Source organism: Artemia franciscana, chromosome 8, assembly GCF_032884065.1.
Source record: "Artemia franciscana chromosome 8, ASM3288406v1, whole genome shotgun sequence".
NCBI classification, from domain to species: Eukaryota; Metazoa; Arthropoda; class Branchiopoda; order Anostraca; family Artemiidae; genus Artemia; species Artemia franciscana.
In genome coordinates, this window is record NC_088870.1 from 29431878 (window position 1) to 29457715 (window position 25838).

Consider the following 25838-nt stretch of genomic DNA (forward strand, 5'->3'; position numbering starts at 1 on the left):
AATTTAAAAGTGTTGCATTTTTTCCTTTGATGCTTACAATTCGACTAACCGGGGGTACCATAATCGTGGAAGAAAGTAAGTGCAAAACAGATTATCCACTTTTGTCTCTCCTTCCCCCCCCTTCTAATACTTACAAACGTATACTAGCACGTTTTCAGGAATCAAATAAAATTTAGTAGCCTTTAAAGACGTGAAGGAAATGGTAAAATTAGTTTAAAAAAAAAAATCTTACAGAAAATAAAAAATCCATATAATTTTTACGAAGCTTTACAAGAACATTAGAATTTGCGTTCTAGCGTTTTGGCATTTTTCCCAGAAAAAGACATATATACTTTCATTATACGGGACATTATAGCTTCAGAAGGAGTAAAATGATAGACTGACTTCCAAGAATTTTCACAGCCGTAATATTTTTTTGTTGTTGTTTTTGTTCGTCATACTTCAAGGTTATCTCAGTCCTTAAAGTGCTTTATATCATTTTCCTTTATACAGAAATAAATAAATTATTTAGTACATTTACTTGTCGGAAAAGAGCTCTGGAAGTACTAAAACAAAGTCTTTTTATATTTATAGGCCCAATGCAAAAGACATTTATGTGTCTTCATTTCTACAGTGGTAGCTGCAATCTAGTCAAGGAAGAACCACAGCCCATAGTAGCCAAAAATTAAAAATAGGTTTTAAGAAAATGGAAAGTGAGAATAAATCGCCCTTTTCAGCTGATTCAGAAATAGGAACTACTACCTAAATTAGTCTTAAAAGTAAATGTTATCTTGAAAGCAAATTTAAGAGAATTTTGAATTTTACGCAGGAGCAGCTCGATTATCTACTAATTGTCAATGATCAAATTAATAGGGTTCTATGATCCTTAACTACTTACTAGCGACTGAGTATATTAGAATATAAAATAGATAAATACAATATTCAATCAACAATAAATTTACCTAAAACTTGCGAGCGACCCGACATCTCTGTTGAATAAAGTGTTAGAAGTGTCGCTTATGTTGCTTTTGATTTTTTTATATAGTCGTTCAGCTACTTGTTCTGCAGCATTTCCTTTTGGACATCGGATGATGGGTGCACAACCTAAACAAAAATTGATCAAGGTTAGAAGATAATTCATACTAACCATGTAGCCGACAAATGCTCTTAATTTTCAACATTTTTTTGGCAATTCAAAAATGAAGAGCATTTTTTTTTCGGAACAGCAGCTGACTCTATGGTAATCTTCTATAGATGGATAAATAGATTTTATTGAGCTTCACTTTATACAAAACTTCAGTAAATTTTGGTACCTGAAGAGAGAATATATTAGCCTATAATAATTAATCCCAGGTAGAGTGAGCAATTGCACTGATCATAGTTTTTATCCTCGACCAAAAGAAATTGCAGTGAAGCGACAAGTAGTGTGCTCATGGGCAAGCAGTCCACTTCACCTATGGTAAGTAATTCTACTCTAAGTAAAGTCTCGTAAAATGCTCTCTTCGATGTTTAATCATACTTATATAGCAAGCCAAAGAAAAAAGATGGGGAGCATTATTGCCTCTAATTTGTACTATGATAGAACATTTTTCACTTCCAACACTTTTAACAAATCAAACCATTTTTCAATTCAATGATGCTAGACAAATAATTTAGAAAGAACTTTAAGGTATATTTATGGCAGTTTAATAATCAAAAGGATAATCACCAGCATAGCATTGGTGTTTGAATGCTCTCGAAGAGTACCGATATTTTCAATACACGAATGCAAGCCTTAGTTTGAAATTCTTGTCTACAATCGTTCAGAATAAGGTTGCTTCATTTGCCAATACCACTCTAAAGCCAATTTTAGCCACAGTAGATCTAAGCAGTCATCGTCCTAGTTTCTGGAAAGCTAGTTCAAGAATAGAATGCAAGTTTCGTGCCGAAGACGCCATTACGTACCTTGAAGGATGTCAACCACACTGATAAACGTAGTTGTTGGCCCCAGAAAGTTTTATTGAACTTCCCAGGTATGAAAGTTGGTATCTTTTATGCATTATCTCGCTAAAAACAACCTTCTTACAATAAAAATTTGTATGTTAGAAACCTCCACAAGCCAAATTTAAGGGTGCATCTATAACCGTAGATTTTTTGGCAAATTTAATTATCGACTAGCGTCTAAACAAGACTTAAAAAACCAGTAATCTAACATTAAAACCTTCTTTGCAACGGAGCATTTCCTTTAAAATGTTCCTTTTATCCCTATTTGACTAAACAATTTAGACTGTAGAAAGAAAAAAACAAAATAATAAAGCAACACCAACTGTGTCATTGCTGTTGCTTTATTGCATGGCGATATACAAGACCGACAACCTACTTTGTCGCTTCGTTACTTCGTTACATGGTGATTATATTCGTATCGCACAGTTATTAAGATAAAATTTTCGTTTATCATTTCTGTTTTTTCCTTTTCTTTATATGTTTTGCTTACTGCAGTTTAATTTGTTTGTTTTCTCCCCTTTGATAAAGCCTTCAGGACGTGAAGCCAAAATATTCAGATCTTTATTATTTAAAGTTGGCTTTTTAGTCTTCGCTTTTGTCCACTGTCTTGTTTTAAATATTACACCCGTTTTTCTATATTTTCATTCGTTTCATTTTGTAAATGGAAAGATAGTGTTGTCTAAGACTTTATTTGCCCTTAAGCAATACAATTCCCTTAAGTTTAAATTTATTTTTTATATATCTTTTTACAGTGCTGTATGCACGCAATTTCTAATAAGGTGTCTTGCAAGGCTTTGAATTGTATACCTAATAATCAAAATCAGTTTTTGAAATTTACTGAATATAATTGAACCCGTATAAAAGTGGCAGGCCAAAAACTCTTTATCCAACTAATACTTTAATCAAAGAACTGCAATTAAACTTAACATGTACCACTATGACAGCAAAAGACGTTTATAAGATTTTGACTTGAATTGAAGTTTATGGTGTAATAGCTAATGACCCCATCAAAATTATTCCAACGCATTAAAATGGCTAAAAACCAATATTGAGCTTAACAAAAAAGCTGAAAAACAAAAATCAGCTATGCTTCTTACTTAGAGAGCAAAAGTGAAATAAACATAATATGATAAATGGACATGACACCGCCAAGCCGACGAAACATTTTCTTATGTAGTAAGAGACACAAGACAAAAAATAGGATATTTAAACTTGCCCATTGTTGCCAGAGTGTCAAATAATCCTTCCACAATTTGATCCAAGATATGGTCCATTTGTTCCTCAGTGGTTCCAGACCTAGACAGGTCTAAAAGGGAAAAGAAAACAAAAGATTAATACTCTTAAATAGCCTGAAACCAATATCGAAATCATATAGGACCCTTAAATAAAAATTTTGGTTCTAAGAAAACACATTTAAGACAAAAACAAGGAAACAAAAACATTTTTATCTATCCGTGACGTCCTTTCTTGAAGACAACAAAACAAATATTTTTTGGATAAATAGCCTTCGTCTGCATTTATTTCAACAAGCAAACGCAACAAAACCAAAATCCATACTGAATTTGATTCATGAATTTAGAGTCTCTAGTCAAGTATATTCTTCACCAGGGACTGTGACCGAAGCTGTTTAACCTTCCCGATCTTAAATGATAAGTAATAAAAGTGACTACGCCACAGTAAAGTGCCGTTCTATTCCGTTTTGTGCCACAAAACATCGATTTTGGCAAAAGGGGGCCAAAAGACCAGAGAACAAAAATTATAAAATGGCCAATCAATTTGTGATGGTCAAAAGTACAAAACTGTAGGCCTAAAGTTCACCATATTGATAAATGAGGAAATTATTATGTAAGATGCATGACGTAGTTTTCTTATATTTCATGAATTTTATGAAACGACAAGTCAAAATCGTAAGATGGTGATTCCAGTCAAGCTACGATTCTCTTGGTGGTGAGATGCAATAGGCGTCTAAAATCGTTTTAAGTCTTAACCTGAATCGATTGATTAGAAAAAAAAACATTGACATATATCTAAAAAAAAATAGAATATTCATGATCCATATCCACCTCATTTTGAGACAAACTGGAGTTACTATATTTTGGTCTTGGACCTTTCAATCCCCCTTCCCAAAATTTGGCAAATTTTGTACTTTTCTTACTTTCATATTCATGCTAAAAAAGAAACTAATCTATTAAAAACCGATTAAGAAAAGAAAATTTGCATAAACCCAATTTGATAGTTGTGTAATTTGTTGTCTGTTGATCATGCTATTATTTAGAGGTATTTTTACTCTGTAGTATTGACGTTATAACAAGATATGGATCAAATTTTGTTTGAAAAACTTCGTAAGTAACTTAAAACAAATAAGAGCATAAGCTAGATGGTTTTAAGTCTTGAATTTCCGAGTGACACTTTTTGGAATCTCACAAGAGGGGAGGAACTCAATCTCAAGATCCTGTGCAAACAAATAGTCAGCAAGCACCTTTCTTGGCAAAGCGGCATTGGTATAGTCATCAAAGCCATTGTTAGCCATGGATCGTTGAAGTATAATCCCCTTTTCAGAAATAAAACAAATCACGTGTTGTTGACGATAAGGCAATTTCTTGCATTTTTCTTAATCCTTTCTCCTATGTTCTGAATACGTTTTATTCTCGTATGTCCATATGTTCCCCTAAGCCCATGAATTCAATTGAGAACACACATACGATGGAAGAAAAAGAAGAAAAGGTGAGCTTACTGTAATAGCCAAGAGCATCCGCACCAATTTTGTATCTCAGCGTAAATAAGTCTTCTTCCGGGCAAATAAAACTAGTATACTGACAAAAAACCTGGAACAAAGAAAATTTGACCATATTTTGAACCTAAATTTAGAGAGATATACCTTAAAACTTAACTCCCCTCGTCCCAAAGAAGAAAAAAACATATATTTGACCCCTTTTAATGGTTTTACTAGCCTTCCAAGTAGCATTATCTCCTCAAACAAGATTCCTGGGGAGGCGCCTAAGAAGAATTAATTCAATCTAATTTGCGGTTTTTCAACACAAAGAATAAAAATATAAGGCATTAAAAACAAGTAATTTGATGATTTTTTATATCTTAAGGACAAAGACGAGAATAGACATTGTAAAAAAGCATAGCTTCAGTTAAGCAAAAAGATGTTAAATTTAAAAAGGTTTTTTGTTTTTCATAAAAGTTATTCTGTAACGATCATTACGATTTTCTCACTATCTCAGAAACTGTAGTATCTAACTAAATTTACACCTTTTATTGTGTATTACTCTGTTTTTCTGTCTTTATTCTAGACCCTTTCAAGCTTTATCTTAGTTTGTAGTGCTATTTACCTTTATTTCACTTTACTTGAGTTGCTGTAATACAAGGTTTTGAGAAAATTGTATACTAAACTTAACTGATTTAATGGTTTTATTTTCTGTAGGATACTTATTTTTCGTCCCTAATCGTGTTTTGTTATGTCGATGTTGTGTTTCCAGTAAAGAGCTAGTTTATAAGAATTCCACGAATTTAGCAAAATATTACGAGCTAGTTTATTTGAACCTATATTGCAGATATATATTACATAAGGACTGAAACAATAATTTTGTTCGTTTATCTTCTCTCTTCACTTTCATCGGAAAAACTTTGTTTTTTAACAAATTTTCCAAGGAAAAAGGGGGAAAAATTATAAACAATTACTGGCAGAGATGGTACTGTAAATAAATGTAAAAAATATCCAGACACTCAGAAATAATCCATGAACTTCATTACTTTTATTTCTTTTTTACTGCTTCAGTTCTGAGAGCCTTTCATTTCTACCGTCATACATTTTTACTTAAGCTATATTTTGCTATAAATCCTTCCCCACAATTAGTAAGTTCCACGATACTGCAAGACTTTACAAAATCATAATCCTATAGAATAAAGTAATTCTATCAGATTCCATAAATTAGGATTCTATGAAATTCTAGTAATTCTATGAGAAATCATAGCAAGGAACATTTAAGCTTTAGAACCATGGAGTTTTAAGACACTATTTTTGTTCATACTTGCCTCAATAGATTATTGCAATAAAAACTACTCGTCTTCCTATCCAATAACAGTCTCTGCAAACTCTGCTGACCCATACCTACATTTGATTTTACTTTCGCTCAAGCTATCTTTGTTAAAACTAGTTAAATAAAAAATACTTTTTTTAAAGGCTAGTATTTTTGTATTACATAATTAATGAATGGTGCTGTCGTGTTTATATTAATATGTAAGAAATTCTAATGTTTAAATTCGATTCCGATGTCAGAAATTCACTTTAGTCTAAAATATGTCGTGGTGGACGCGCAACTCTTAGATAGAGTCTGAAGAAAATTTTTTCGGGCATTTAAAAGGCTATGCATTTAGCCTGAAGATGTCTCTGAAGTTAAATCTTTTTGAATAGACGAAGGTGAAAAGCGCTTTGCGCGGTCCTGTCTACAATTTAGTAACCGGTAATGCTGACACGGAGAACAATTTGTTAGAATTTGACAATTTGATCAGAAAATTTTACAATCCAAAATATATCTATCATATTTTCCTTTTCTTTCTTTTGTGCACATGCTTCTGTGCCATTTTTAGCTACATAGCAATCTAACCTTAAATAGCTCTAACCTAAGCTCCGACCTTACTCGATTCTTTTTACCCTCCCATACGTCTTTGAATTGAGCAAAAATACATTGTAACTTGCTACTCTAATTTATATCGGCTCTGCAACATTCATCTCATGTTCGTTTAAAGCTAATTTCAAGAAACCATTTTGTCCTCAGTGTGATTTATCTCTGTAGTAGTATAATTTCTTATTTACTAGCTACCATGTATAATTGTACATCTATTAAGTATTGGCTGCTTATTTTGGACTAAAAACCTTTTTCAATATCGTCCCTTTTGACGGTTTCAAATACACACACCCTTCACCTCAGAGAATTCCAGCGGTTGCCCCTGCTACTGCTAAATCGTAGCTCTTTTAAAGTCATCGGAAAATATGTTGTAATCCATCCGATTCAACTGGTTACAGGGCTTTTAGAAACTTACAAAGGGTAGTTGCCAAATTATTTACAAGTCCCATTATAATACTTTTTCTTGTATTTTAAGTTTGAATATGTTTTGACTTTTATTTTCAATCAGTTTTAGATAACAATTCCCCAAAATTTGTCTTCTTAGTTCGATACTAAGATAACTTCCTTTTCTTCCAACTTAAAAATGTTATTTTACATTTCTTATTGGATTTTTCTGCGTTTTGCACCTTTACTAAACTAGTGAAGTACCTATCAAACAGTCACGGGGAAAGATTAGTCCCCCAAAAACATTTTTGTCCTTTCCATACATACTGTTATTTGACATCTCAAAAAAGTTCACCTAGTTTAAAAAATGTAGGTTTTTGTTGGTTTATTTTCCTATTTAAGGCAAAAATATAAAATGTTTTGCTAAAATTGCATTTTAAAGATTTGTTCAATGATTATGGTCTCAATCCCGCACAAACAAACAAAATAGCAACTAAATTAAAAGTATTGTAAAATAAAAATCGTTTTCGTTATCCTGAAATAGCATTTTTAAGCTATTTTATTTTTCCTTTTACCAAGGAATTTGCCTCAAAAAACTAAAAATAATAAGCAGCGAGAAAACTACCTGATGCACATCATCAGATATGCCACTATCAAAAGCCCCCTGTGCCAATTCTTCTAGCAATGGTCGTACGATGTTGCCAGTAAAATTGAAGTAATACTGGCAATACAAGCTTTCCTTCATATCTTGAACAATCCGGGCAATGTTTTCAGAGGTTGGCTGACAAAAGTAAACGCATGGACTTTCAGGAACCGGTTCCCGAGAGGAGTGAAGGCTCCTATAGAATAAAACGTGTTTTGATTAGAAACGGCTTAGTCATTGAAGAATCCATAATAACTCTTATTAAAATTCATTGTTCAAGACCAAAAAGGATCCTCATTTGCCACTAGACGTCCAAAAGATGCGGGTTCTATAGTGATTTTTTTTTTTCATTAAAAGGAGAAGTTCCGGACTGGACACACCAGCTTTACCCTCCCCCCTCAATTCAATCACAATAAAAAAATAAAAAAATCAACATATTTTGGACTTGCTCTGAAAGGATTTTGAGTTTTTGACAACTTAGAATTTAGGTCTTTTTAAACAAAATAACAGGGATTTTAACATTTTGGCAATTTTTCTAGAACAAACATCAAAGGAAACACGTAAGCCACATCGTTCATCATAGATTGAGGCTGGAGGGGGTGGTAGGCCCCTCCTATTTAGGACAGCCTGGGTATGGTATTAAAAATAACAAAATCAAAGGTAGTGCTATAGCGAAGACTAATTAAAAAACTCATTTGACTGAAGATTGAAAGTTCAAACACCTTCTATAAGAGTAAAAAATTAGTGGAGAGCCACAAGCCTCGTTCGCGTGCTTTTTCTATCACCCATTCCTCCAACAACCGCCCATGATATCGGATCGTAGTTTTTAGACAGCCATTTTGTTAACACACGTCGAAAGGTCGGATAAACATGCCACCAGGGTTGGCATCACCCCGTTGTCCCACTGGCAATGGTCCTGAATTATGTAAATTATCCGTTGTTCACTAATAGGTTGAAGGAGACTTGAGGTGGATCAAAACGTAATATATTTTGCCAGGTTATAAACAGGGTGTATTTGCTTTATCTTAGGAACAGCATTGGAAACCAAATTGAAACTTCGATTTTTTCTCCTTGGGGGGGGGGTCGAGTGTGCCTCAAGTTTTGACATTGAAGAGGGGAAAGAAAAGGGCATAAAGATTTTTGTCTTAGATCTACCTATGAGTTTTGGCACCTTAAGATCCAGTGAGACTAGAAATTACTCATAGGTAAGCAGTGATGTAAATCAAAAGACACTATATTTGTTCAAGAAAACAAAATAGAGCATCCGCAATATATTGAGAATGGCTCGGGGGATCCAATTGAAACTTTCAAGGGGTGTGAGGTGGTCAAGTGGACCCCAAATCTTGAGTTGGGATTGGAGGAAGAGGTAAATCTAAAGACAATGTGCATATTCAGGCTATAAGCACATCTGCAATATCTCAAGAACGACCTGCAGGATTCAGTTGAAACTTTTGAATAATGGGGGGATGCAAGAGAACTTAAATTTTTTGCTCGGTGGAAGCGGTTAGAAACGTTATATCTTCAAAAGTTTATTAACACCAGTTCTGCATCATCCGTTTCAGATCCGCAGGTTCTGAACCCTGTCTCAGACAGTTTTCAGCCATCACGTTCAATTCTCTTTCGTTTTCAGTCCAGGTTTGTTGCATCTGGAACACACTGAAGATTTGACATCAAACTCTGGGATCCACAGTTTGGGGGTCAGATTCAAATATCAACGAAATTGAGCCCCTATAGCACTTACAATCTATCCCGTTAAGTAGCGGAACGAAAAAAAAACCTTGTGAGCTATCAGAGGATCAAAATTGGCAAAGTGACGATGCAGCCATGGATCAGGACTCTCCTTTGAGATCTTGGCCATCGCGTGTCAACTGACATATTGACGTCAGAAAGACTAAACATTATGGACCAAGGGAGGCTTCAAAAAGCAACCTGGATGTTTTTGACACTGAATGCATCTGCATCAAAAAGTCCACTCTCTAAAGAACTGCGCAAGAACAAAATCGCAGGTCTCGCAGAAACTCGTCTTACCGGAAGCAGAGAAAAGGGAATGGGCAACAATCACTTGTAGCTCTGGTCTGGAGGGAGCACGAGAAGAAATTGTGAAGACAATGCACTAAATAGCCATGTCTGACAGACTGATGGAGGCCCACTTTGGACACAAGCATAGCATGATGACCATCATCATATGATATACCCTGACGCTCCGGCGATGTACCAAGCAAGAGTACTACTATGTAATGCCCAGATGTCTTGCGATAGCGTCCTCCCCCCAACGACGTAACTATTCTTCTTTGTGATTTCACTGCGACAGTGCACGACGATATAGGTGTTTAGCACGGCGCCATTGGTCCTGTATCCACGACACACTTAGCAATGGTTTACGACTACTTAGACTGCGCCGATCTCACGACCTTGTCATCGCAAGCATCTAGCTTAAAACTATCCACTAGTGCACGTCGTAAAGAAACAACGATCGTGAAGAAAAGATTGCTGATTACGTCATTATTGCAAACGCTGAATATCCTCGACGAAGAGTCGCAGAACTTACAGATCAGCAGAGTTTGGAAATGCTAACCACAGGCTTGTGTGCACAAACATCCAGCTTAATCTCCAAGCACAGCAATTTAAAGAAAACCCGTCACTGTAAACGTTGGGAAAGTAAAAGAGTTAGATACTCGCCAGAAGTACAGTGTCGAGCTATCAAATCATTTCGAGATCCTTGGCACACTCAGCAATAGTGAAGATGCGTTGAAATATTTCAAACAACAGATCAGCTGAACAGCATATCTTGTGCTTGATAAGAAGAGCTACCGAAGGATCCATGGCTAACAAATGAAATACTGCAAGTTATAGAGCAAAGACAGAGAGCAAAACTTCTTGGGGACATAGCCACTTATCGAAGACTCAATTGAGTGTGGAACAGACATATTCACCGGGACCTAACCCCTGTTTTTTGCAAGGAAAGCCAATGAAAACGAATTAGCATCAAAAAAGAAGGACATTAGTGACTTGTTCAGGCATGTCCGAGACCTCACGGAAAATAAAGCATCCATATTGTGACCTATCCTATCTTGGGATAAGGCACTTCTTCCTGGTGAAAGTTTTGACATGACTGCCTTGAGCAGCAGAGGGACCACTCCTGCTCGCTCTACAACAATAGTAGCCCATCTGTGATATACTCCTGATTCTCCATCTCCTGTTATCTGGCAAACTGAGATAATTCTAAAAGATTGGCGAAAGGGTGTCTCATCTGCTTGTGGAAGAGGAAAGGCTCTAGAAGTAATTGCACCAACTACCTTGGAAAAATTCTACTCTGAGTCCCCGGAAGACTTTTCTCAGATCACCTGCTAGATCAATGTCAGAAAATCAATCGTAAAGTCCGACAGCCGGAGCAAGACGGTTTTATATTACACTGTTCTACTATCGAACAGATTTCCACGATTCGACAAAAAGTAAAAAAGATCATGGGGTTCGAACAGGAAAGCATTTATCATCTTAATCTACTTCCGAGCCGCGTTCGACTCGGTTGATTGAGAAGGTCTATGGTAGATTCTAAAGTCGACTGGCCTCCCTCAGAAATACTGCAGAGTTTTCAAGGTTTTACAGGATGGGACGCAGAGTCGTGTTCAAGTGAACGCCCAGAATAGCCTGTTTTTCCAAATTACGACGTAAGTGCGCCAAGGACGTTCAGTGGTCCTAGACCTCCTAAATGTCGTCATTGATTACACTAAGATAAAGACAACTTCACGTTTCAGGTTTGGCCTGTAGCTTGGTGACCGAGTCATCTCTGACGCTAATTTTACTGATGATTTAGCCATTCTGGTTGACTACGTGGATCAGTTGCTGGAAGGGCTTCGAACCATACGAGAAGGGCTGCAAAAATAGGACTGCCATAAACTGGAGCAAAACCAAAATTACGGCCAAAAACCCATCTGCTGCTACTGCCAATTTCTCAGCTGCTCTAGACAGCACCACTATCATTTGATATAGTTCTGAAGTTCACATACCTCGGCCCCATAATTTCATCAGCAGGCTCATTTTTCTCCAAGAGACAAGCGAGATTAATCAAGACATATTTTGCCATAGACAGACTTAACTGTCACCTTTGGCTATAACCTAATATCAGCTGCACAACGACGCTGCGATTTTTGAAGCACTTATCGGCTCTGAGATGCTTTAAGGAGCTATGGCAAGACAAGCATCACCCATAACCCTCAAGGCATTGACATATTTCAGTCAAAAAGCTTAAAGAGGATATAAGATCTACGATGGTTCAACTTCATCAGCAACGAGAAGCTGTTGGAGCTAATTAAGCAGTCTCGGTTTCCTACCCAAACAGCCCAGCACACCTTACCACATCTCCAGAACGCCTCCACATCTACCCCGAAAGAGAATCTACTACTTGGAATCTACCAAAGCCGGCTATAAGCGACCCCGTGGCCGACCAGAGGAGTGATGGTCTAACAACCTATCAAAGTTTCCAATGATAGCAAACATCAGACTAAGCGAAACACAAACGCTTGAGATGGACCGAAGTAGAGGGATTAGGTAGACGTCACTCTTTACGTCGATCAGCATCTAGCACGATACATAAACAAAAAAGAAGAGAAGGAACATGAAAACTTCAAATCTTGACTTAGGGACAGAGGTGAATCTGAAAAAAAAAACACGCATCTAAGTCATCATAATGAGTATCTACAACGTCACAGGAACAAATTTTGGGGAATAAGCTGAAACTTAGGTGTGATGGGGGAAGGGGCGGGGATACTTCATATTTTTGTTTCTAGGGGCGGTGAAATATACAACAATACTGCCAAAGAAGCAGATCAGTAATGTCTTCGAAGCAACTGGGGATCGAGCTAAAACTGTAAGGAAAATTTAAAGAGGGTAAGCAGACTTTAAAAATTATGCTTGGGAAATGAGTGCCAAAACATTTTTGTCTCCCATACAATGGCACGTCTGAAAAAAGACCGAAACTTTTTTCTTGAAAGCTTGAAACTTGTGCCTGTAAGTTATTGGGTCGAATGACTTATTTACCGAGGGAGTTTTATATGGACAAAAATAACTTGAAAAAAGTTATTTCTCTCAAAAATAGACCGGAAACTTGTTTCAAATCAGCTAGATCTCACAAAACTTATTCAGACCAGTCACTTGACTTGGCGAGTTTTTGATCACGTTAGACCAAAAAGTAAGAGTCTAGACGCACAAAAAGGGGCCTTAAACTTCATCTCTCCAATCGGATAGAAAATACCATCCGTAAGCTTCTTGGCTAGGTGGACTCTAATGCAGAAAATGAATTTAAAACTAACATTCATGAAACTGGAATATGAGCCTAATATGTTTCTTGTCTCTGATCGGCTTGTATCTCACAGGGCATATACACAGGAGAAATTGGACGTCAATGAAAATACAAATAATTTGAAGATTGGTCATATCGATATCTGCCACTTAAAACATTGGTTTATTGCAATTAAATTTTTGTTTTCTTTGATTGGCTTAGATTTGCCGAACAGGACATTAAAGACAGGGAGTCAATGTAGACTAAACATGTGGAGGAAAAAATTTATATGATTCATGACACTCAAAACAGGCCCAAATTTCTTAAGCGCAAACAAAATAGATAGCATCGATTCAAGAAACCTCAAGATGGGTGATTTCAGTAGCTTACTTCAAGCATGGAGGAGACTATAATACTAAATCCTGTGTTAAACTACATATCGCGTTCAATGATTAGCGGGATAAAGAAGGAAGTATATTTGAAACGAGCTGTGGAGTTTTTTTTATAGAGACTCAACCTTAAAGGCCAAAGAATTGTTACTAAGGAGGCCGAAACTGGTGATCAATTTACGAAATGCGTCCAAGAAGTGGATAATTTAATGGATATTACTAAGCTATTTGCAAGATACGCTAAAGAAAGAATATAACTTCCCAAGTTCGTCATATTTGATCCTCAAGAAGTACCGGCCAGTGGAGCAAAAGTAGTCGCATGCGTTATATCAACAGTGAATGAAATACGACGGCAGTTCTCAGGTTTTCTCAAGAGCTACAACCAAGTCCCAATCACGTGGCCTCCAAGCAAATTTGTGAGTGACGAAAACCAGCCCAATCCTGCACCAGATAGACTTTCTCCACTACCCTATTCCGTAGTTCTGAAGCCAGCCCAATCCTGCACCAGATAGACTTTCTCCACTACCCTATTCCGTAGTTCTGAAGAACCCACCCTCCACTACCACGCCAGAGGAACGAAAACAATTTTTAATGAGTATGCGTGGAGAAGACTTGTCAGTCGATGATGTTGAATTGAAAAGAGGTCTTTCTGAATGGCGGCTTGTAGTTAAAACGAAGGTCAAGGCAAACAGCACTGCCTCTTCTATCAACCAGAAGCCGCAAAGTGTAGAAGCTAGGGTGAAATCTCCAGTTTTTATAGGCGTGATCAAAAACATTCCGACTACATATGATGCCAATAAGGTGAAAAACTGCGTTTCAGGTTGCGAAAGGGCAGAGCAGCGTGGTGGAAGTCGAACCTATAAGTTATATTTTTCTTCCCGCTATCAGCTAGGTTTGGCCATGAAAAGTTCGCCAAAACTAGAGTTTGAACTTTTTCCGATTGAAGAATTTGTGTACCTTCCAAAACGATGCTATAACTGCCAGAAATTCGGTCACGTTTCAGCGGCATATTCCGCTCCCCAGGTTTGTCCCCGTTGCAGTGTCCTAGGCCATACGTCAAATGCTACTACCCCCTGCACGAATCCAATTGGCTGTGCAGCATGTAAATCGACAAAACATACCTGTCAGTCATTCCAATGTCCTGAGATGAAAAAGCAAATTGGAAAGAAAAATCGCTCCAATGAATGAACAGCCTGCAAGTACTAAGATTGTGTCGTGGAACATGAACGGAGGTGTGTCTCCCAGAATCCCCTTGATGAAGAATTATGTCGGCGAGGCAATATTCTATGCATCCAAGAACATCTGCTGACAAGTGATAGTCTCAGCCTGTTAAAGTTTTCAGACAATCATACATTTTATTTTGTCCCAGCAAAGTCTCGTCAACGTGGAAGACCCTCTGATGGACTAGCGATTGTATGTAGCTCTGCAGTTGATTCCGAGAGTCTTGATACAGCTGAAAACTTTATGGTTATAAGAGCTGGGAATCTTGTGATCGTCAATGTCCACCTCCCCACAAACTACAGCGACGAAGAATCAGATAACCGATTTTTCAAAGTCAGTGCGTGCTCTTGCAAAGTGCCTCGAGACCATTATGTTGTCCAAACTGGAATGCGTTATAATTGGAGACTACAACTGTGATATAGCTGACGACTCTTCTCCTCGATCCCAGTTGATCCTAAGCACACTGGAAAATCGGTATCGTGTGCTTCCAAAAGATATTGATTTTACTTTCGTACACACTAGTGGTTCAGTCTCAAATATAGACCATGTCGGATGCACATTAAACGTGAGTGGCACAGTTAGAGTGCTAATGGTAAGTCACTCCACCGACCATATCCCCATTGAATCATGTGTTAATGTGCTTTCGAATCTGTTTAAGAACTTTCGACAGATTTAACAACTTTAATCTGTGCTATGGAATTCGAGTCTCCCGGACTTTACCGTAACTGTTTCAGATGTAACTGCAAATGTCTTTGAGTTGAAAAAGAAAAAATCGCGTGGAGTTGACGGTTTGTGTGCACTTCACATTGTGAATGGTACTCGTTTTTTGTATGAAATGTTAACATTATTGTACCTGATCATATTCGTAGTCGGTATTGTACCCGATGTTTTCTGTAGAGGACAACTTACGCCCATCCTGAAAAAAGGAAAGCCAGCTAATATATGCTCCTCCTATCGCCCAATTACTGTGTCGCCAGTTTTATGTAAGCTTTTTGAAATGCTTATACAACTGAATGTTAGAAACTGTTGCCAAATACCAAACTACCAGTTTGGCTTTACGGTAAGTCTTGGTTGCGCTGATGCTCTGTTCGCTCTTGCTGCTATTTTATCTGATTCTGAGGCAACGGGTGACCCATTAGTTATTGCTCCTTTTGACGTAAGCCGGGCGTTTGACTCGTCGGTGCATATGCAGATCCTTTTAGAAGCGTATAAACAAGGGCTAAATCTGTGTATTGTCAGAGTTGTGTATTATATGTACAATAACTATAGAGCGCAAATGAAAATACCCCCAAGTCCGGCTGAATCTGTTGTTATACCGGTTCGTAAAGGGGTCAGACAAGGCTCAGTTGTGTCTCCGACTTTGTATAACAGTAGCATTCTGCCGGCACAAGCCCAGGTAGCTACGTCTTGTGTTTCAAAAGGGATCGATGTTTCGTTGATGACATATGCCGACGTATGCTGACGACCTACTTAATTTGAACAGGTCTGCCGATCGACTATCGAAGAATTTTGATGTTTTGAGTAGGGAATATAACAAAATAGGTTTATCATTTAATGTGTCTAAATCGGCCGTACTGTTCTTCAACGCAGGGTATTATGAGACAGAAATTCCTTTAGGTGATTCAGCTGTTAAGCTCTTTAGGTGATTCAGCTGTTAAGCCATGTGAGAGCATTACTTAACTTGGTTTTCCAATCAGTCGAAGCCTCTACTCGACACGAACGTTGCTTGTACGACACGTAGAGGCGAAAATCCGGATTGCTTACGGATCAATCATTGGTAAGAGACATCGATTCTGCCGCAGATTTCTTGCGTCACTGTATAATGCCATTGCCCTTCCACATGTACTGTATATAGCACCTTTTTGGAATTATTTGTCGTCCGCCCAGTGTACAAAAGTAAGAGTTCTGTTTTTTCGATTCGCGAAGTTCCTTCTGAGACTTCCTCCGTGGACGAGGAACTCGTATATCATGCGTAATTAAGGAGTGTCCGATCCAACAGTTTGCATTAACCGGGTCGTAGAGAATTTCCTGGAAAAGGCTAAGGGAAGGAGGAACCCGCGGCTAGCTGTCATGTGTCAGTAGTTTTGTTGGTGTACATAGTGTGTGTTTACTTATGGTTATGGTTATGTTCGTACTGTGATTTTCTTTTCTTTTTCCATTCGTACTCCGATGTAATTCCAGTGAATTTTCAGGTAATAAAAGTACTTACTTACTTACATAGTTTTTATCCGACCGACAAGAAACCTTTAGGGTAAGCAGACTGACCAAGGGGACCTTAATCATGACGACAAATTTTGGAAGGGCAATGCTTTGTACAGAGTCTTAACACGAAATATATGACTTCTTGAAGCTAATCTGCTTTAAAATTTAAAGCTATATAAATACCTCAAATTAAATTTTTTGGCCAAGGAAGCCTAAACTAGGACAAAAGAAAATAGGGAACAAATCTGGTTGTGCTTATTCACCACGCGATAAAAATTCAGAGCTCTTTTAATAACTGACCTTGACATTTATTGTTTAAAGAAACAAACAGTTACAACAAATTACAACACGAAACGATTCTTTTTGATAAAATGAAGGATTAGGGTATATGTATATTCAAGGATGTCTACAGTATAAGGAACAGAACCCCTTTAGCCCTAAGGAAGACAAAAAGTAACTCATATTTTCAATTCATATGAACAGTAATCCCCTTTCCACCCACCTGCTATTCTATAGTAGAACTATTATAACTAGTTTATTGCATAAGACCATTGAGAATCAAAAATTTTTACTGAATATTCAAATTTGGTCCAAAATTTAAATTACAATCAAACATTTTAATTTTTAAGCAAAAAAAACTGAAAGAGCTTTACAGAAATTCTTAATTTTAATCAACAGGAAAACTATATGAACAAAAAAAAAATAAGAATTCATTTAAAAAAAATTAAAAAAAGAAGTTTTTCAAAGAAAAGTGAAGATTTATATTAAAACCTAAAAGGAGCAGAAGTAAAGTCGTGAAATAACTCCAGCTTTAAACGAACAGAAATTACTATCAATCAATAAATAAAACCTGAAACGGACAGAAACTAAGAATGAATAATTAAATTACTGGCAACGCTATATGGAAGGGGTTATTGAATAAACTTCGGAAGGGATTCTTTCAACTGGGAATCGAAAGTTCTAGTGACCTTTTTAAGAGTCAAAAGTGATCGGAGGGCAACTAAACCCCCTTCCACACTCTCTTTTCCCCAAATGCATCCAATCAAAATTTTGAGATAGCCATTTTGTTCAAAATAGTCCAAAGGTCAGATAGATATTCCTCTGGGGTTGTCAAACCCTCCACAGTCCCCCGGGAAGGGGCTACAAGTTATATAAGTTGCCCATTGCTAGCTAATAAGGTTTTTATGGAAGGGCTAGTTGTAGAAACTTCGCAGGAAGTTTATTTGATTTGAAAGTGGAAATTCTAGTTCCCTTCAAAGAGCAGCCAGCCACACACACCCCCCCTCCCACACCCTTTTCCAAAATTACATCTGAAATCAAACCAAATACTTCAAATCGAACTTAAATCGAACAAAAATCACTACAAACAAGAGCTTGGGGATTGCTCCTTTCTCTTCCCCTAACTGTAGAAGTCTTCAGCCTACTGCGTCATTTACGCTTTACTGAAAAAAATTACATTACGAATATTTTCTTTTGTGCCTAAAATCTTGAATTGCTAAGCTTTCAGCAATTAATACCATTATATATCAATTATTCAGTTTAATTTTATTAGGTCTTTCTAATGACTGCTCGATTTTTCAACAAACGCAAATGTTGCAGTAGGCTTTAGACTTTTACAATTAGGGGAAAGGGAAAAGGGGAGGTATTCAAACTCTTTTTTTGTGTTAATTTTTGGGTTTCATTTATTCTTTAATAGTAATTTCTGGCCGTTTTAAGTTTGAATTATCATAAGAAATTATTTACGCTGGTCTTAAGCTTAATATGGTTCTTTACTTTTCTTTGAAAAACTTCTTTTTCGGAAAGATTTTAATCAAATACGCATACATATAACGTAAATGATAAATGAATCTTAAAACGGACATAAATTAAAATGAACTTTCAAGTCAAGCTTCAAACAAATAAAAATGGCTAGAAATTGGACTAGGGTGACCACTCCAAAACCTTCTAGAAACCCAAAGCGTTATTTTCTCGTTACCAAAGACAAAATGCATTTTTACAGCTTCTCTTTTATAATTATGAAATTGAGAAATTGAAAAATCAGTGAGACTGACAGAAATTACATTATTATGTAAGATGGTGATTTTCTTTTACGACTTTTGACTTTATTAAACAAGAAACGATATACATAAATCTTACACAAAGGAGACAGGGAGACAACTCGTTTTGTCTCCTTTAACAATAGAGAGAGAAAAAAGAAGAAGGAATTAGATCTCAATAACTCACACAGAGTACAAAAAAAGAGAGAAAGAGAGAGAGAGAGAGAGAGAAGAAGCGGAAAAAAAAAATCGACTCATGTAGACACGGATGGGACTTATAAACTAATTTATAAATAAATCACTTTACATTCAGTCCCCACAACTATAGGCAGAAAGAACTATCTCTTTCAATTTCTTTTTATATGTATAGAGTGATGGTGACTCACTTATTAAATCAAGTAGTTTATATTTATTGGCAATCTCAGGAAGTTGATATCTTAAACTTAGTCTTGATCTCTCATTTTTAATAAAAGGAAAAAGAAACTTATTCCTTGCTCTTCATAAATGGCTATGTTTATTTTCAACTAAGAGTTTCATTTTAGTGAAAAAATTATCCTTACGTGGATTTCTAAAAACCATATGCCTGTACTAAGGTGAAAAATTTGTTGTAAATGAAGAATATCAAGAAATAAAAATGTTTTAGTTTCAGATAATTCTTTTGTCTTCCTAGGGTGTGTTAAAAAAAGGTCCAGGATTCTTATTGCCTTGTTTTGCACAATTTGGAGTCTTCGTAAGTGTGAATGGAATGTCAACATCCAAACGGTCGGGCAATATTGAAAATAGCATTCCACTAATGAAAAATATAATTTTCTCATTATTTGGTAAGGAAACAGGAACTTTACTCTATGCAAACAGCCGAGATTCCTGGACACTGTTGCCTCGAGTTTATTAATATGCGCCTTGAAAGACAGAGTTGAGTCAATGTAGATACCTAAATATCTAAATACATCCACTCTTTTTACGGAGAAAGTTCCAATACTAATAGTTTTAAATGACACACGCTTCACTGCTCTCAAACTTCTCCCAAAAACCACAAATTCCGACTTCTCTAGGTTAGGTATTAGTCGATTAGCATGAAACCAAGAATTTACATTAAAAGCAACAGTTTCGAGGGCCAATCGTAGGTCCTCCTCGTTGCCAGCCTTCAAACTAATTTCTGTACAATATTGTTTGTCTGCAAACAATATTGGTAATTCATCGTCCAAAGGCATGCATTTTGGAAGGTCATCTATGTATATAAAAAAAGGTAACGGCCCCAATACAGACCCTTGTGGAACCCCTATATTTTCTAAATGAAAAATATAAGATGATTCCTCACCAGCTTGGACTTTAAAACTTCTTTCTAATAAATAAGATCTCACTAACTCAAGAGCTATTCCACGAATTCCTACATTTTCCAATTTATCAAAAAGAATTGCATGTTCTATTGTATTAAAAGTTTTTTTAATGTCAAAAAATAAAGTTGCCTACAAGTAACTATCATCTATAGCATCTGATAAGAAATTATTTAAAGCAGCTACTGCTTGCTCTGTTGACCTACCACGCAAGAAACCAAACTGATTGGGAGAAAAAAAATTATTCTTTACGAGAAATGAAGTAAATCTACTTTTATTATTTTTTCAAAAACTTTAGAAACAGGTGATAAAATAGAAATAGGCCTGTAATTATTTGGATTATCTTTATCGCCTTTTTTAAACAAAGGTAAAACCTTAGCTACTTTAAGACAAACTGGAAAAAAACCATTTTTCATGCAAGAACTAAAAATGAATAAAAGCGGCTGACTAAGTACTTCAGCTAATTCTTTAAACAGAGAAGTCGACATAACGTCACATTCTGCCTCCCTGAGAACAAAAGTTAACCGATTTTTATATTTTTTTAATTTTTCAATATTAATTTCATTTGGATACTGCATCTTCACCTTATATAATCAATTTTTTTTTCTTTTAAACTATTTAACAAGCTTTGAGTAACCCATGGCTTACAAGGTAAATCCTGACTGTTTCTTAATACCAAAGGACATACTCGGTCATAAATTTGGTTAAACTTACTATAAAATAAAGCAATTGACTGATTTGGGTCTTCAATATTCAACGGATCGCTCCAGTCTATATCTCTTATTTTTATTTTCATCTCATACATTATTGCCCTTGCGCTAGAACATTAATCCTTGAATTATCCGAGGGGCGGGGGGTCCTCCATACACAGGATAACTTCTGTTCATTTTAGGTTTTGATATTACTCTTTATTTGAAAAAAATTGACATTTAATTTCTGTTCATTTTTAGCACCATTAACAGGTTTTCTTAAATATACGGGAGGCTATTACCCCCAAAAACCCTATTTTTTAAAACAAAGTTTAGATTTTACACAACAATGCTTCGAAAAACAACTGCTTATTTTTGTGTGTTTGCTTTTTAAAATAAAATAGAAGTTTCCAAAATAAGAGGAAACCAAACTCTTGTTCTTTACATTTTAATTCCACATTTTTTCATAATACTTTGACATTTAGAATCTACTGTTTAGGTTGAAAACTATCGTTCCTACTATAAAATGTGTAGCAGTCTTTTACTATTGAGTTTTTTTTTTTGCTTTTGTTTTTTTGTTTTGTTATTTTTTTTTTTAGCTTCTGCCTTAGGATGGTAGAATATCATATAGAAGTAAAATTAATCATTTTTATATAACCCTAGAAAAGTTATGCCAGCTTTGACTCTCACTAACACAATCTATCTTGGTTTTATTCTAATTTACACTTTGTAAAAATTGTTCATTTTGACTGGCCTGGGTCTCAGTCAGGCTCGCAACATGTCTCTGTTAAAAAGAAACAGCAATATGCGACCCTTATTTCGACCCCTATGCGCTTTCAATGGCAGAAGAAGACCGTCATTCTTTTTTTGTTGTTGCTTTGTTTTGTTTTTTTGTCACATATTAACATTCACTGACACGTTGCATCAATGAAGATCCAAATTCAACTGCTTCTGCTTTGTCAGGATTTGACTTTTAATCAGATACTTAGCACTTTTTGGTTGACTCAAATTACCAGTAGTAATAAAATTATTCTCTAATTAAATTACCTTGGTTAAGTTAAATTTGATTTGTATTTAATTAAATTATATAGAACAAAACTCAGGTCCTTAAATCATCGACTTAAATTCCTGTTTTATAATAGTGCTAATCATAATTTCTGTCATAAAATTGTCTAAACAAAATCATAAGATTTTGATACAAAATCATAAAATTGTCCAAAAAATAAAAAAAAAACATTAAATATTTAAAAAATAAAACAGAAAAAACTTGAAAGTGTCCTACTTCCCACTTACATGTGCATCAAGACACCCATTTCATTTAGCTCTTTTTGAAGAAATAAATTTGCAATTATTTCTTGAGAAAACTGGTCGTATATCAGCATCTTCCAATCATAGACTTTGTTCTTGAGAGGCTTATTGAAGTTCAGCATTTCTTTAAGCATGTCTGTAAATATAAATAAATCAAATGAGTGACTGTAAAAAAAAACAAAAAGGACTTGAATTTATAAAGCCCATATATGAAACTAAGTGTTGATTATTCATTCAAGTCAGGCATTCACAGCAGTGATTTAAAATCCTATATAAAGATGTGACATACCCCACTTTCCAATGTCCACCAAGTCAGTCTGTACCATAGAATGAACTAGCTTTTACATGGGGTCAGAATTTAATATGTTGTCACAAATGCATCTCCAACATTTTCCATACTGGACTTTGAAAGGGTTTAAGTCCAGAGTAGGTTGGAGGGCTGGGGTGGGATTTTTCCCAAAATAGTTTAACTCTATTGTTTCCACTTTGAAGCCATCTGGCTGAGTAATCAAAAGAGCTAGCATTTTAAAACTTGAAACTTTCTTATATTCTATTGAATGATATCACATGTCATAGTAGTTCAATGGCAAGCTTAGATTTACATAAAAAGGCCAATTTCAAGGATTTTGGCATGTTTCTTGAGCTTAAGCCCTTGTGATCCTTGAGTTTTGCATTTTGAGGAGCCCTTGGTAATAGATACACAGCTTACCCAGTCAGTTCCAAGCCAATCAGGTGAAATACAATTTTTCAAACTTATCCCCTTTTAGAACAAATTGTAGAGTGTTGAGGTTTCATTAACAGTAGATATATACTTTATATGTTTCAATTCAACATCAAATGCATTTTGCAAAAACTACTTGTGCTTTGAGATACCCTTGGAAACATGATGCAAGCACTGTAATTTTTAACCAAATGAGAAAAAAATTGGATTGTAAAAGTGTTTTAAGTCCTGTAATGCTGTTTCCTCTGGTTTGGGAAGCCAAAGGCCGGGTTTAAAAACATGAGAAAGATTGTAAGTCCAGTAAATCCTTTCAATCCAGACTCATCATACATATTACAAGAATTGTAGCTGCTTTTGGTCTGGGTTGACTGAAAATATTCAAAATCTGGCAACCCCTTTGGTCTATGCTGATCAAAACGCTCCAAGCTTGGTATTTCATTGTAGACTATAGCAGAACCAATTCTTTGCTTTTTTCTTGTTTATTCTTCTTCTTCTATTAACTGCAGGATTTAGATTTTTGCAAAGTAATTGTAATACAAGGGTGTCACATTGCCCTTTACTTACTAGATACTAGTTTACTGACTTTTAAAATACAATATAAACTAAGAAAACTTACCGTTAGATTCCTTATCTTATGCTCTCTCCAAATATCATAGTTGCTTTTTGGACAATGCACCCCAATGACAATGCACCCCAATGACAATGCATTGATGATTTACGATTCTTTGATAAATTAGTTTATTGTTTTCTACCCATAAAAAGTATTTACCCTGTCTAATGGCAAGAGATCAGTTGGATATTGAATATTACTTAAATATAATTTTAATATATGGACAAAATGGAAGGAAACACGATAATCAGATTAATAGAGACATAATACATATTATAAATTAAGAATTTCATATTTTTTTATTTTGTTATATATATTAGGGAAAACCTGTTTTTTATAAGCCTGAGACTATCAGGGGGAGAGGGATCATTGTCAGAAATATATTTAGAGGCTTGCTTCATTTAAAAGCGGACATGTATTAACCTCTTTTTTATATTTAAGATCAAGCAAGAATCAAATTTATTGAATACCCTAGTTGAGTACAATTATTCTTCTTCACAACAATTCTCAGTGTTAGAACATGTGAATGCTTAAGTTAATCTACTATTGATATACTTTGTTCTAACTGAAAGATCTTGTGCTTAAAACAGGGGAGCATCTTTACAGATCAGTTTCAAGCTGGAAATGCCTTTTTGATTATGCTCAACTATTAACTATAAGTACAGTTAAAATTGTCCTTGTATAGATACAAGAATTCAACCTAAACTAAATAAAATACTTTGAAAATTTACCCTGTATTCAAAAGAGCTAATTGCAATAAGCAAAGCATCAAATAAATTTCTTTCAAAAAGATCAAAATAATCTTGCAACCCCATAGAACATTTGGAACTAGTCAAAAATAAGATAAAATTTTAGTTTAGCAGCTTGTCTGATACTTATAGAGAGTAGTGTTCTTGGATCTCTTATTTTATTCTCTTTCCAAATATCATGATTGTTTTTCTGACAAAACACTTTCCCACTGATGGTCCCATATACAGCCCTAATAAATTTTTTTTCTGTTTTTCATCATATAATGTGTTGTAGAATTGTAGCTGTATTTTTGACTTGATGAAATTCAAATTTTGACAGAGCAGTCACAATGGAATTGCAAATAAAAATACTATTTGAAATAATCCAATGTGTTGATAAAAATGGAAGGGAACAAAATAATCTGAGCGATAGAAAACTGCTGCATAATATAAGGCCAGAATTTCAATATTTTTGTGTATTTATTCGATTTCTGTGTCTATCCTATGGCTATATCTGGGACCATCATGGGGGAGTGGTGCATTGACCCAAAAACAACTATTATATAATACAACTTGTAAAATAGATGCTCTTATCCAGTTGTATTATTTTCTGATTTCTTTTAGTTTTTTTTTAATATATCTTAGAACTATTGGACCATCAGAGCGGGGTGCATTATCAAAAAACAACCATGATATTTGAAAATAGCACAAAATAAGGAATCTTATGGTGTTATTTATTTTTTATGTTTTCTCTAGGAGAGCTCCTAAGCTGCAATTTTACCTTTATCAAGATTTACATCTTTAAAAAGTGAATGACAATTGGAAAAAAAACAAGAAAGGTGATTAATAGAAACATAATGCAAATTATTAAAACAGAATTCAGGGGGAAGAGTGCACTGTCAGAAAAATATCCATGATATTTAGGAATAGCATAAAATTAGAAATCTAATGGTACTGCTTTTATATATTCACCATGCTTCCTTTTTAAGTGGCAAGCCACTACATGTTTACCTAAATATTCATTTTTTCATATTCTTCCTGCTGCTTGTTTACTGCTCCCTGCTGTTAAATTAATAAGAAATAAAGAGATGTACTACAAAAAATATATATAATTTGGGATATATGTTTGCAAATTAGGTGAAGGGGGCACAGGGAACCAGTTCACATATAAAGATGATATAAGCAAGGGTATAACTGAAGAACTGGGTCTAGAGAGAAGGGAACATGTTAAGAAAACAATTCCTACTTTATAATATACAAACAAAAATTATAGTTAACAAATTTTGGCAACAGTTCAACTATACTTTACCCCCAACCCACCACCCCCTCCTTAAGTGCAAATATATAGCCCAAATTATATACTTCCCATGTGTTTTCCATTTCTTGATTTTGTTACTGTTGGTTCAGTTTATGGGTCCAGAGGTTAAAACAAGAGTGGCACATGGCAAAATGCATGAGAAATATGAAAACTTGGGCAATGTATTTGCACATTAAGGGGTGGCTAGTAAAGTTTAGTGGAATTGTAGTCAAAATGTATTAGCTATAATAATTTTGTATATTATGAAATATGAATGGGTTTCTTAACATGTTTCTTTCTCAACAGCCTTAGTTTTAGGTTTATTCATAAGCAAGCACTTTAGAATGTTTTAAAGGACTTTACAAAGTAATGGATGGTACTCATATGTTATAGACCCTATGT

At 35.4% G+C, this 25838-nt stretch overlaps 1 protein-coding gene across 1 annotated transcript in view; it reads right to left on the minus strand.

Annotated features, from left to right (window-relative positions):
- LOC136030255 (protein sly1 homolog) overlaps positions 1–25838 on the minus strand; it is a 105350-nt gene that overhangs the window by 76776 nt on the left and 2736 nt on the right. The window contains exons 2-6 of the mRNA XM_065709096.1: positions 22066–22216; positions 7606–7819; positions 4697–4787; positions 3179–3268; positions 942–1083 (exon numbers count right to left, since the gene is read on the minus strand). Coding sequence (XP_065565168.1) covers positions 942–1083; positions 3179–3268; positions 4697–4787; positions 7606–7819; positions 22066–22216 — 688 coding nt within the window. The remainder of the gene's footprint in view (positions 1–941; positions 1084–3178; positions 3269–4696; positions 4788–7605; positions 7820–22065; positions 22217–25838) is intronic.